This window comes from Salmo trutta, chromosome 12 (genome assembly GCF_901001165.1).
Source record: "Salmo trutta chromosome 12, fSalTru1.1, whole genome shotgun sequence".
Classification (NCBI taxonomy): domain Eukaryota; kingdom Metazoa; phylum Chordata; class Actinopteri; order Salmoniformes; family Salmonidae; genus Salmo; species Salmo trutta.
In genome coordinates this window covers 17,027,953-17,042,576 of record NC_042968.1, presented here as the reverse complement: position 1 = coordinate 17,042,576, position 14,624 = coordinate 17,027,953, and the positions used below count along the sequence as shown (strand labels likewise).

Sequence of the window (14,624 nt, the reverse complement as noted above, 5' to 3'; positions counted from 1 at the left end):
CCCCAAAACATCACTGAACCTCCTCCATGTTTGACTGTAGGGAAGGAGTTATTTTCTTTGAAAGCGTAATTTGGTTTTCTGCAAACATAGAGATGGTGTGCTTTACCAAATAGCTTTACATTTTGTCTCATCTGTCCACAGGACATTCTCCCAGAAGGATTTTGGCATGTTTAGTTGCGTTTTGGCAAATTGCAGTCAGGCTAGGCTTTCTTATGTCTTTCTCTCAGCAGTGGGGTCCCCCTGGCTCTACCTATCATATATCCCCCTTTCATTGAGTTGGCGATGGATGGTGCGAGTTGAAACTGTCGTACCTTGTGTCTGAAGGTCAGCTTGAATCTGTGTGGCAGTTGACCGAGGTGCTTTTTCCACCATGCGAATAATCCTTCGCTGCAATCTTCCATCAAGTTCTCTCTTGCGGCCACGTCCAGTGAGGTTGGCTACAGTGGCATGGGCCTTAAACGTCTTGATAACATTACGCACGGTGGAAACAGGAACATCAAGGTCTCTGGAGATGGACATGTAGCCTTGAGATTGCCCATGCTTGGCTACAATTGTGCGTCTGATCTCCTCAGATAATTATCTGGTTTTCTTTCTTTTGTCCATGCTCATTGCGGTACATACAATGACACAAAACAGGAGAATGGTTGAACTGGTTGATCACGGGATATTTATACTGCAGCCACCTTCAACTCACCACAGGTGAGTTCAATTCTAAAGTAAATGAGAATCACCTGCTTGACATCTAGTTATTTCTAACTAATTCTAGAAGGTGCCAATAATATTGTGCGGGCCATTTTAGGATTTATTTGTGGAATTAGTTAAGATTTAGTAACTTAATCAGATTGTTTTGTTTTGTTCAACTGCACACCGAAGACATACATATGTGGATACCAAAATATGTTTTAATTTCAACAGGTTTCTGGAAGAAATTGTGCATTATTTCGAAAAAGTGCAATGGTGCCAATATTTTTGGCCAAGACTACCATTTACACTGTATCAAATCAAATCACACGCACCGAATACAACCATGAAATGCTTACTTACAAGCCCTTGACCATCAATGCAGTTAAGAAAATTGAGTTAAGAAAATATTTACTAAATAAACTAAAGTGAAAAACAAAAACAAAATTGTAACAAAAAAAATAACAATGAGCTATATATAGGGGCTACCGAGTCAATGTGCAGGGGTACAGGTTAGTTGAGGTAATTTATACATGTAGGTAGGGGTAAAGTGACTATGCATAGAAAATAAACAGTGAGTAGCAGCAGTGTAAAAACAAGAGGGGGGCAGGGGTGGGTCTATGCAAATAGTCTGGGTGGCGGCCATTTGATTAATTGTTCAGTAGTCTTATGGCTTGGAAGTAGAAGCTGTTAAGGAGCCTTTTAGGCCATAGATGTGGCGCTCCAGTACCGCTTGCCATAAGGTAGCAGAGAGAACAGTTTATGACTTGAGTGACAGGTGTCGTTGACAATTTTTGGGGACTTCCTCTGACACCGCCACCGTATACTAAGGTATTTCATAATACCAACAGTATGATTTCAATACAATTTTAGGGAGTTAGGGGCCCAGCTGCAAGGGTGCACACGCTACACCACTGATTATAAATATAAGAAATCTAAGATGTGTCAAATGAATGATATCCTGCTCTGGGCTCCAGCTATTCATTTGGTTTGCTAGCTAAGTGGCTAGATGTCAAGATCAAGCTTCTTGGTTACAGCAAAGACATTAAATCACCTCACGGATCAAGATTCTTGTTGTCAAAACTGTTTTCTGTGTATTTAAAAATATATTTTGAAATGATATTCATATATATTAAATTTTTTTGTTTTTTTCATCACATTTCGGTAATAGCGTATGCCCACCCCGGTGTGGTACAGAAACAGTATGAAAGTCTGGATACCGCCCAACCCTACACTACACTAGAAGCTCTACTATACAAGCTTCCCAATTACTAAACTTTGTTGTTAAAGTATAAAAACATGAGATCCCAAACCCGTTAACACGGTTGCTTAACTCTTGACGTTCCTTGGGTCTCCTCCGAACAAGGTAAATCCGCTTTTAGTTTTAACGCTCCACATTTTTTGGAATCACTTACAAAATGCATTACATTTGGATTCCCTGGTGCCCCTAGCACAGTTTAAACCCCTGATGATAAATGAGTTGACCAAGGTATGCAACTGTTTTGATATATTGACTTTAATAACTTATTTATAATGGCTGTGATGTTTGTAATGTTCTAATGTAATGCACTTGTTATTCTATCTTGTAGTTTATCTTTTATGTCACCAGGGCACCATTGAAAATGAGATGCTGGTCTCAATTGGTCTCCCCTGAATAAATAAAAGTAAATTATATATTTTTTTTAAATAACTACACGACAAGACAGGACACTGCTTCACAGACAGCAGAGACAACTGGGATGGATCAAACCACTCACTAGTTCGGAGGGGTCTATCTTTTTTGTTGGAGAAGTGGGGGGGTGTTAAACACTTGTCTTAACCCCACTCTCTCTCCGTCCCGTGATTCCCTAAACAGAAGTCTCTCACACTCGCTCTGTCCATCAGACCTAGGCACCATTAATCATTTCAAGTGGACAGCGGTGACAGGCATGTGGCTGCTTTGCACTGGGGTTTTTTTTCTTCATAAAGTGCCGTTTCTCCTACAGTCTCCCTCCCTGCCCCCTCCACCTCCCTTACCCCCTCCCTCCCTCCCAGCCCCCATCCCATCTCAGAGCAAGAGGTGAGGGGGGAGTGTCAAACCAAAACAAACAATCACCCATCTGCTTAAATCGAAGCCTTTAAGACAGTTAATAGCAACACGACAGTGTCAAAGTTTTTCTCCACGTTCCCAACGAGAGAGAACGCAGGAAGTGAAACGGATATGATAAACAATAAGGCTACAGGAAAACATGGCAGCTAAACACTCCTGAGTCCTCAGCCACCAATTGAAGAGGAAATGCTGCTGCTGTTGCTGCTACTCTGATGTGGGGCGCGTCAATGGGCCCCTTCACAGGCTCATTGGGTGTATGACAGCTGGTGAAATTCCTCAACAATGAACACACAAACACGCCTGTTTTTAGGCACACAAGGCCAAATGGGATTCTCTCGTAAGCTTCCTTTCAGTTATTCCCCACTTCCCAAGGACTTGGTGGGGGCATGAAGTGGGTAATTGCTCCTCCATTTGGGCCTCTCAACCTTCCCATTTCCTCCTTTCACTCCTCAGAAACTCACACTCTCTTCTCCAACTAACATCTTTGATCAGCTGTCAGCTGTCCAAATATATTCAATATCATTAGCTTAGAGTGTTTTCTCCTACTTCAAAACCTGGTAATATAATGAGAAAAATGTTTGACACTCAAAGAACAAAGAACAACTGAAAATGAAATGCAGTATCCAAGTATAAATCTGTATTTTCATTTGATGGTGCAGCAGAAGCCACAAAAAGAAACCAAAAATGGAGTACAGTGCCTCATAACAGGGCCAGACATAATTTTGTCAGAGAGATCACCGGCCTGGTCTGCGAGGCAAGCGGCTGAGGGCTGCATCTCACGGTAGTCCTGGGGAATGTGTGCTGTGGCCCTGTTCTCACAGCCGAGTGGGAAGACAGCCAAGCAATTTGTTCTCCATGATTAAGGCCCCGATTTAGGAGACAGCGGAGGTCAGCCAAGTGCCGCTTATTGAAGTAGAAAAGAGGAGAGGGGGGTTCTTTCTTTCTCAGGCCAGAAAGAGGTATTGACAGGGTAGCCACGTAGGTGAAATTCTTTGCTGCACCATGGTAATGACGGGATAGAGAACATCTCAGCTAAAAGCATTGACCTTCTGGTTCTAGAATGATCCTGTGATATCATCAATAAAGAAGCCTGGGGGTTATCACTCTCTCAGTGAATCTTATTGGAAACACAACACAGCTATAAATCAGGACTCACCCATCACCACTCACAATTATCTTGAATTACTTTTGAATAACTTCTTTGACTCATCACTGCTGCTACTGTTTACCATCTGTCACTTTATTCCTAGTTATATGTACAGTACCAGTCAAAAGTTTGGACACACCTACTCATTCAAGGGTTTTTCTTTAATCTTACTATTTTCTACATTGTAGAATAATAGTGAAGAAATCAAAAACTATGGAATCATGTAGTAACCCCATTAAAAGAGTTAAATCAAAATAGCTTTTGTATTTGAGACTCTTCAACGTAGCCACCCTTTGCCTTGATGACAGCTTTGCACACTCTTGGCATTCTCTCAACCAGCTTCATGAGGAATGCTTTTCCAATAGTCTTGAAGGAGTTCCCACATATGCTGAGCACTTGTTGGCTGCTTTTCCTTCACTCTGCGGTCCAACTTATCCCAAACCATCTCAAAATGGGTTGAGGTCGGTGATTGTGGAGGCCATGTAATCCAATGCAGCACTCCACCACTCTCCTTGGTTAAATAGCTAATACACAGCCTGGAGGTGTGTTTAAGGTCATTGTCCTGTTGAAAAATAAATGAAAGTGGGACTATGCTGTGGTAGCCATGCCGGTTAAGTTTGTCTTGAATTCTAAATTAATCACTGACAGTGTCCCCAGCAAAGCACCCCCACACCATCACACCTCCTCCTCCATGCTTCACGGTGGGAACCACATGCTGAGATCATCCGTTCACTTACGCTGCATCTCACAAAGACACAGCGGTTGGAACCAAAAATCTCAAATTTGGACTCATCAGACCAAAGGACAGATTTCCACCAGTCCAATGTCCATTGCTCGTGTTTCTTGGACAAAGCAAGTCTCTTATTATTGGTGTCCTTTAGTAGTGGTTTCTTTGCAGCAATTCGACCATAAAGGCCTGATTCATGCAGTCTCCTCTGAAAAGTTGATGTTGAGATGTGTTACTTGAACTCTGTGAAGCATTTATTTGGGCTGCAATCTGAGGTTCAGTTAACTCTAATGAACGTATCCTCTGCAGCAGAGGTAACTCTGGGTCTTCCTTTACTGCGGCGGTCCTCATGAGAGCCAGTTTCGTCATAGCGCTTGATGGTTTTTGCAACTGCACTTGAAGAAACTTTCACATTTCTTGAAATTTTCCAGATTGACTGACCTTCATCTCTTAAAGTAATGATATACTGTCGTTTCTCTTTGCTTATTTGAGTTGTTCTTGCCATAGTATGGACTTGGTCTTTTACCAAAATAGGGCTATCTTCTGTATACCACCCCTACCTTGTCACAACACAACTGATTGGCTAAAACGCATTAAGAAAAGAAATTCCACAAATGAACTTTTAACAAGGCACCTATTAATCGAAATGCATTCCAGGTGACTACCTCATGAAGCTGGTTGAGAAAATACCAAGAATGTGCAAAGCTGTCATCAAGGCAAAGGGGGGCTACTTTGAAGAATCTTATCTTATTTAACACTTTTTTGGTTACTACATGATTCCATATGTGTTATTTCATAGTATTGATGTCTTCACTATTATTTTACAATGTAGAAAATAGTAAAAAAATAAAAAACCCTTGAATGAGTAGGTGTGTCCAAAATATTGACTGGTACTGTACACCTTTAGCTACCTCAATTACCTTGTACCACTGCATATCGAATTGGTACTGGTACCACTTGTATATAGCCAAGTTATTTACTCATTGTGTATATATTATTACATGTTTAACTTTTGTATTATTTCTCCATGTCTTTCTCGCTGCAGGGCTGTAAGTAAGTATTTCACCTCTGGTCCACACCTGTAGTTTACGAAGCATGTGACACAACAAATTTGATTTTGAAACTCATCCTGGCACCATGTTCTGAACAAAATTAGGCATCATGAATGAAACCAGATTGAACTTGACTGGTTGTGAAAACAACACAGTTGCAGTATGAGTGGATAAAAAAGGAAACCACAAAAAACAACTGATTAAATCATCATCTATCCAGTTTTAGTCGGCTTGATGAAGATTCCCATCTGACCAACATAATACAAGGGTCAGCCTTCCACTCCCCACTGTCAGAGCAGTGACATGCTAACTGACCAATGACAGATCCTCTCCCTCTCTAACTAATACATTATCCCCCAACAAGACATCTAAAACACACGTGCCAGGCCAGCCAGGCCAGCCAGGCCCAGGGTGGGGAGTCACTAGCTACCGCTGGTTTCACTGGCCGTGTGAGGACACACATAAGGCTCTCTCTACAGGGACTCAGTCATTTGCCTGTCTTAGGATCGGAGTCGATGGCATCCGCCGTGACAATGTTTTGACAGTATCTTAGTTCACACACACAGTGAAGCTAACATTTTACATTTGGCTCTATACTCCAGCATTTTGGATTTGAGAGCAAATGTTTCATATGAGGTGACAGTACAGAATGTCAACTTTTATTTTAGGGTATTTTCATACATATCTGTTTTACTGTTTAGAAATGCAAGTACTTTATGTATCTAGTTAGCCCATTTGAGGAAGTGAAGTATTTGGACAAAATTCACTTAGTGTATTGAAGTTGTCAAAAAAATTTCCTAGTACACAATGACTACATCAAGCATTTGACTCTACAAACTCGGATTTATTTGCAGTTTGTTTTGGTTGTGTTAGGTTTTGCTAAGTGCATAACTTTGTGTTGCATATTATGGGTGGTCAGGGTCAATGGGTTCCAGGTTCAACACCCTTCTTGGGGCAGGATAATAAAACAAGAAGAAATAGCCTTGAAATGTTTCTGGTGTATTTTTAAGGGAAAATACATCCAAAAATGGCCTGATAATTTGGTCAATATATCCCAACCATTTCTGTATTACTTTAAACTGTTGGTCTAACTGTAACAATTAAGAAAGAAACCATGCTTGACAATTTCCTGGTAGAACGACTGAGAAAGTCAGTTCTGGGGTTTGATTGAATGTTTGCTACGTTGCGTAATGGCTTGTGTTGAATGACGCTTTCCCAAAACGTTCTTCAACTTTCTTGAACAGACTTTAAGGTAGCCTACATTTGCTCCGTTTGGTAGGTGTGCTGAGGTGTGACTTGAAGCAATGAGTGACATATTTGAAGGGAAGCGGTGCATTTTGAACCCACAACAGAATCCCTCACCGTTTCCAACCGGTCATTCTGAACACCCACGTTTCCATTTAATTTAATGTTGTATTACGGTTTTTTTTGTAATGAATGCAGCCCTGGTGACTTTTCTACTACAAAATGAATGAAAGTAAAATGGTGACACCTTTAAAATATATATATAAAATGTGCCTAACAAAATATTGGTCCGTACTCAGATTATTATCAGGCTGGTGTGTTATTTAGCAATACGCATGATCACCTGTAGCCCAAATGATGCAGCATAGTGGCTATAAATAAATAGACTGAAACATGGGGTTGCCCATATGTATTTGTACTAATCATTAGCTAGATCAGGGCTTCACAAACCTTTTCAGTCATGGCTCCCTTTCATCTTGGGTGAACATCATTTTGGCCTTCAAAATTGTTTTCTAAACATAAATAAGGAGAATAGGTTGCTGCTGCTGGTCAGAGTCTATGAGACAAGCAGGCTGCCTTTGACTGGGGAGAGAAACAGGCTTGTTTGAGTCTACTGCCTGAGGTTCAGAGAAACAACGTTTCTCTAATTCTGTAGCCTCCTACAAACCAGTTGTTTCAAAGTTATAATACTACCAAAGTTGTCTTTGAACTCTCAAAAATGAGCTCAATATAACCATTACCAATTATCACTGGCTTTGAAAAATATCACTCACATGCGAGATGCTCATCATGGTACAGTGCCTTGAGAAAGTATTCACCCAGTCACTACAAAGATACAGGCTCCCTTCCTAACTCAGTTGCCAGAGAAGAAGGAAAGCACTCAGGGATTTCACCATGAGGCCAATGGTGATTTTAAAACCGTTACAGAGTTTAATGGCTGTGATAGGAGATAACTGTGGATGGATCAACAACATTGTAATTACTCCACAATACTAAAAATATCATAAGGTGAATGCACCAATCTGTAAGTCGCTCTGGATAAGAGCGTCTGCTAAATAATGTAAATGTAAACATAAATTAAAGAGTGAAAAGAAGGAAGTAACGTTCTTTGTGCCTCTAAATTTCTCACTGAACCCTTTTGACAATTAATTCACGATTATCCATAATCATGGTAGTATCCACATGAATGTAGAAGTGTTCAGAAACATATTCTATTCTTACGCACAATAAAAGTGACTCCAAAATGACAATACATTGGTCACAATTCAGTTCCTATTGCGCAAAATATAACCAGAAACAACCAAAACAAATTGCAAATGCATCCGAGTTTGGAGAGTCACAAGCTTGATGTAGTCATTGAGTGCAAGGAATATGGGACCAAATACTAAACTTTTGACTACTTTAAAACACTTTTAGTGAATCTGTCTAAATGCGTGACTTCCTAAAATAGGGGGACTAGATACATGAAGTGCTTTCATTTCTAAATACCCTCCAATAAAAGGTGACATTCTGTACTGTTGCCTTATATGAAACACTTGATCTCAAATCCAAAATGGTGGAGTATAGAGACAATTTAAAAAATGTAGCTTCACCGTCCAAATACATATAGAGAGGAGTGTGCCTGGCAATTGAACATGACCTAAAAGCATTCTGAAAATGTGATATGACCACAGGGAAAAAGCTATATTTATAAGATACTGGGAAAATACTGCAAATTACAGGTTGGATTGAACTGAGCCTTTTATCCCTTAGCAGTTCTGTAGTCTGAGGTGGTCTCTCTCATTTGAGGGGCGATGTTTAGAAAGCAGACTGATTGTGGAGCCTTCCAGGCTGTTTGCTTAGTGAATTAGTCACAGCCTAAACAGGTCCTCTCAGGTCTGAGACTTGTGTGTGTGTGTCTGTGTGTGTCTGTGTGTGTGTGTGTGTCAGAGGGGACAGCAGGAGACTGATCTCACCTGACAAGCCCTCGAACACCTTTAACACAGCGAAACAGGATTTACAGTGTTCTATAGTTTAAGTCTATTTTCTAGTTGACTACTCTTTTCTCTGAGGAGAGGAAAAGCTGGTTTCGTGTGTGTGTGTATGTGTGTGCACGTGCGTGCGTGTCAGAGGGGACACCAAGAGACTGATCTCACCTTTAACACAGCAAAACAGGATTTACAGTGTTCTATAGTTTGTCTATTTTCTAGTTGACTACTCTTTTCTCTGAGAAAGGGCTTGTTTTGTGTGTGTGTGTGTGTGTGTGTATGTGTGTGCTTGCATGCGACTGAAAGTGGAAGAGAAACTATGGTGTTGTGAATCATACAGGCAAGACACAATCTTTGTGAGAATTTCAGTATCTCTACAAGTGAACTATAGCACATAGAAGAGGATATGAATAAAGTCTAAATGGAAGTAGTAGGGGAAAGTTGCTTTCTAAATGTCAGCCTTCTTACCTCTTTTCTGCATGTAGGTGAACAGGTCATCCAGGAATTCCTTTCTGTTGGGGTCACTGTCAAGCTCATACAGCTGAAGGTAAAAACCATTGAGTTCCAGTCAGTCTTATCTTTTGATACTTTTAAATAAAGGATTCAAGTCCAACATGCATTTGTATTTATTGAATTGCTTCTAATCAATTGGCTAACTAAAGGAAAGCAGGAAGTATCATCAAGCAAACAATACTAATAAATAGTAAGGGTTCATTATTTAAAATCTGACCTGTGACCTTATCTATGAGATTAATAACATTCTTTCTTTACTGCTAGATAGGTATTTGATGACCTGTTGGAGCTGTGTTCTGAGTGCTAACCAAAGCCTGGTTCAGCCATAATGTGCTCCAGACCAGATACGTACCTTAGCAAAGTCTCTGGAGGCCTCTCCTCTTCCTCCTCTTCCACTGTCATTCTCATCTGCCCAAGCACCACTCCCATTCTGCGGAGAGATGACGCAGAGAATTAACATCCAGTACATCCAAACATACACATGCTTAGGGCTGTGGCGGTCATGAAATTTTGTCCACCGGCTATTGTCATGCAAATGACTGCCAGTGTCACAGTAATTGACTGACAATAAAAAAAGAAAAAACAGGTTTAGCATTTCAAAGACGCATACAAGCCACTGATGCGCGCCTTTGGAAAATCTACATTGAAAAAAAAGGATAATAAATCCATTTAACCCTTTAGAACCCATATCGGCTGTCAACGGCCTTTCTTTAAATAACTATAGCGCCCGCAAACTGCCTTTTTTTTCTGCACGAATATCTGTGTCTCGCTAGCTAGCCTGTAAGAAAAGTTGCGTGTCGGTAAATTTGGGCTGTGTACGCGAAGTGTCAACCTTGTGCTTTGCTTGCGACGCCGTCACTTGGTCGTCTCACTCCCTCCCTACAAAGACAACCAGCTAACTACGACCATAGAAATATATTAAGAATTGCTTTAAACCGGTTAGCCTAAATTGCAGAGGGTCACCTTTGCAATATTTTACTTTCAACATTCTAAAAAAATAAACAATAGTTGAAGTGTTGAATCTGTAAACCGTTGTGCTACATACAATTGAGGTCGGAATTTTACATACACTTTGGTTGGAGTCATTAAAACTCATTTTTCAACCACTCCACAAATTTCTTGTTAACAAACTATAGTCTTGGCAAGTTGGTTTGGACATCTACTTTGTGCATGACACAAGTAATTTTTCTAACAATTGTTTACAGACAGATTATTTCGCTTATAATTCACTGTATCACAATTCCAGTGGGTCAGAAGTTTACATACACTAAGTTGACTGTGCCTTTAGACAGCTTGGAAAATTCAAAAAAAGTATGTTATGGCTTTAGAAGCTTCTGATAGGCTAATTGACATCGTTTCAGTCAAACTCAGTGCCTCCTTGCTTGACATCATGGGAAAATCAAAAGAAATCAGCCAAGACCACAGAAAATAAATTGTAGACCTCCACAAGTCTGGTTCATCCTTGGGAGCAATTTCCAAATGCCTGAAGATATCACGTTCACCTGTAAAAACAATAGTACGCAAGAATAAACACCATGGGACCACGCAGCCGTCATACCGCTCAGGAAGGAGACGCATTCTGTCTCCTAGAGATGAACGTACTTTGGTGCGAAAAGTGCAAATCAATCCCAGAACAGCAGCAAAGGATTTGTGAAGACGCTGGAGGAAACAGGTACAAAAGTATCTATATCCACAGTAAAACGAGTCCTATATCGACATAACCTGAAAGGCCGCTCAGCAAGGAAAAAGCCACATTTCCAAAACCACCATCAAAAAAGCCAAACTACGGTTTGCAACTGCACATGGGGACAAAGATCGTACTTTTTGGAGAAATGTCCTTTGGTCTGATGAAACAAAAATAGAACTGTTTGGCCATAATGACCATCAATATGTTTGGAGGAAAAAGGGGGAGGCTTGCAAGCCGAAGAACACCATCCCAACCGTGAGGCACGGAGGTGGCAGCATCACAAATGGATCTTCCAAATGGACAATGACCACTTAAAGACAACAAAGTCAAGGTATTGGAGTGGCCATCACAAAGCTCTGACCTCAATCCTATAGAAAATTTGTGGGAAGAACTAAAAAAGCATGTGCGAGCAAGGAGGCCTACAAACCTGACTCAGTTACACCAGCTCTGTCAGGAGGAATGGGCCAAAATTCACCCAACTTATTATGGGAAGCTTGTGGAAGGCTACCCGAAACGTTTGACACTGGTTAAACAATTTAAAGGCAATGCTACCAAATACTAATTGAGTGTATGTAAACTTCTGACCCACTGGGAATGTGATGAAAGAAATAAAAGCTGAAATAAATCATCCTCTCTACTATTATTCTGACATTTCACATTCTTAAAATAAAGTGGTGATCCTAACTGCCCTAAAACAGGGAATTTTTACGTCAGGAATTGTGAAAAACTGAGTTTAACTTCTCTAGGGTCTGTGGGACGCTACCATCCCACCTGGCCAACATCCAGTGAAATTGCAGAGCGCCAAATTCAAAAACAGAAATACTCATAAAAATTCATGAAACATACAAGTGTTATACATGGGTTTAAAGATAAACTTCTTGTTAATCCAACCACGGTGTCAGATTTCAAAAAGACTTTACGGCGAAAACAAACCATGCAATTATCTGAGAACAGCGCCCAGCAGACAAATCATTACAAACAGTAACCAGCCAAGTAGACGAGTCACAAAAGTCAGAAATAGCGATAAAATTAATCACTTTCCTTTGATGATCTTCATATGGTTACACTCACAAAACTCCCAGTTACCCAATAAATGTTCATTTTGTTTGATCAAGTTCTTCTTTATATCAAAAGACCTCCATTTTGTTAGCGCGTTTTTTTCAGTAAAACACTGTCTCAAACAACAGCCGGTAAAATTGCAGAGCGTGAAACTCAACAAAACAGAAATTCTCATAATAAACATACAAATGTTATACACCAGCTTAAAGATACATTTATTGTTAATCCAACCGCTGTGTCAGATTTCAAAAAGGCTTTACGGCGAAAGAAAACCATGCAATTATCTGAGAACAGCGCCCAGCAGGAAAATCATTACAAACAGTTAGCAGCCAAGTAGATGAGTAACAAAAGTCAGAAATAGAGTTAAAATGTATCACTTACCTTTGATGATCTTCATATGGTTGCACTCCGAAGACTCCATGTTACCCAATAAATGTTTGTTTTGTTCGATAATGTCCCTCTTTTTGTCCAAAAATCTCAGTTTTGTTGGTGCGTTTTGTTCAGTATTCCATTGGAACAAAGCGCGGTCACAAAAGACAGACGAAAAATCAAAAAAGTACCATAAAGGTTCGTAGAAACATGCCAAACGATGTTTATAATCAATCCTCAAGTTGTTTTTGTCATAAATAATTTATAATATTTCAACTGGACAAAAGCTTCATCAATAGAAAAGGAAAAACAAGAAAGGCGCGCTCCCGGTCGTGCGCTGGCTTCATGTCTGGAAATTTCCACCGTCCACTCATTGAATGTGCTGTTTCTCCCTCATTTTTCAGAGTAAAAGCCTGAAACAATGCCAAAAGACTGGCCACATGTTGTAGAAGGCATAGAGATCGATAAGTCTTTGTATGGTGGATAGGCTTTCAATGGAAAAACAGGCATTTCAAAATAAAGGCACTTCTTGGATGGATTTTCCTCAGGTTTTCGCCTGCCATATCAGTTCTGTTATACTCACAGACATTATTTTAACAGTTTTGGAAACTTTAGAGTGCTTTCTATCCAAATCTACCAATTATATGCATATCCTAGCTTCTGAACCTGAGTAGCAGGCAGTTTGCTTTGGACACGCTTTTCATCCAAAATTCCGAATGCTGCCCCCTACCCTAGTGAGGTTAAATGTATTTGGCGAAGGTGTATGTGTAACAGATGTGAAATGTCTAGTTAGTTAGCGGTGGTGCTAGCGAATAAATCGGGTGACGTCACTCGCTCTGAGACCTGAAGTAGTTGTTCCCCTTGCTCTGCAAGGGCCGCGGCTTTTGTGGCGCGATGGGTAACGATGCTTCGAGGGTGACTGTTGTCTGTGTGCAGAGGGTCCCCGGTTCAAGTCCAGGTTGGAGCGAGGAGATGGACGGAAGCTATACTGTTACATATGTAAACTTCCGACTTCAACTGTACTTTGACTTCTTACCATCTATGAAAAGTAATCTGACCATGGGTCTTGAATTGCCGTATATAGTCTTTATTGTTATAATCTGACCTATCTATAAACATATTCATCAACGTCTCTGTACTCCTGTCTGGTTATCTATCAGCCTGACATACAGTTCCAGTCTAAAGTTTGGACACACCCACTCATTCAAACGTACTCATTTAAAATGTTTTAAAAAAAAACTATTTATACATTGTAGATTAAGAGTGAAGCCATTAAAACTATGAAATAACACATATGGAATCATGTAGTAACCAAAAAAGGTGTTAAACAAATCCATATATATTTAATAATGATTTAATATTTCAGATTCTTCAAATAGCCACCATTTGCCTTGATGGCAGCTTATAAATAAAAAAATATATATTTTGTTTAAAAAAAAAATTTTTTGGTTACAACATGATTCCATATGTGTTATTTCATAGTTTTGATGTCTTCACTATTATTCTACAATGTAGAAAATAGTAAAAAATAAAGAAAAACCCTGCAATTTGACTGGTACCATACATATGCACACCATGAACTGAGAAACAATCTGGCCACTAAGGGCTTCATAAAATAATTTTGATTGATTGATTTAAAGTGCTGTACAGCATCATGATGATACTGTTCACGGTGTGTGTGTGTGTGTGTGTGTGTAAGTAAAATGGGAGGCATGTAACTACCACACAATTTATTATGGAAACCCCTAAGAGGTGATTATTAGGAAGAGAGTATGTGTATGGTTGAGAAAAAGTGAGGAAGGAAGAGAGAGACAGTGTGAGAGGGAGAGAGATTATGTTCCTGACCACAATTGTTTCCTATTTGTTGCTTCCCTCCCTCCCTCCCTCCAGGTCAGTGAAAGTGAGGGAAGTGATGCGGAGAGTCAGGGCTTTGCAGCAGAAGGCAGGGAGGAAGAGGAGTTAGAGATGATTGGAGAGATAGAGATGTGGAGTGAGGAGGAAGAGGGAGGTCTGGAGGGAGAGGAGAGTGATAAGGGAGGGAGAGGAGCGTGATGAGGGAGGGAGAGAGAGGAGCGTGATGAGGGAGGG

General features: G+C 40.3%; 1 protein-coding gene across 3 annotated transcripts in view; it reads right to left on the bottom strand.

Annotated features, from left to right (window-relative positions):
• The window catches only part of LOC115203040 (AT-rich interactive domain-containing protein 3B), a 62,364-nt gene that overhangs the window by 17,708 nt on the left and 30,032 nt on the right, over positions 1 to 14,624 (bottom strand). For all 3 annotated transcript variants that reach the window (XM_029767337.1, XM_029767339.1, XM_029767338.1), the window contains exons 3-4: positions 9,774 to 9,851; positions 9,377 to 9,449 (exon numbers count right to left, since the gene is read on the bottom strand). In XM_029767337.1, coding sequence (XP_029623197.1) covers positions 9,377 to 9,449; positions 9,774 to 9,851 — 151 coding nt within the window. The remainder of the gene's footprint in view (positions 1 to 9,376; positions 9,450 to 9,773; positions 9,852 to 14,624) is intronic.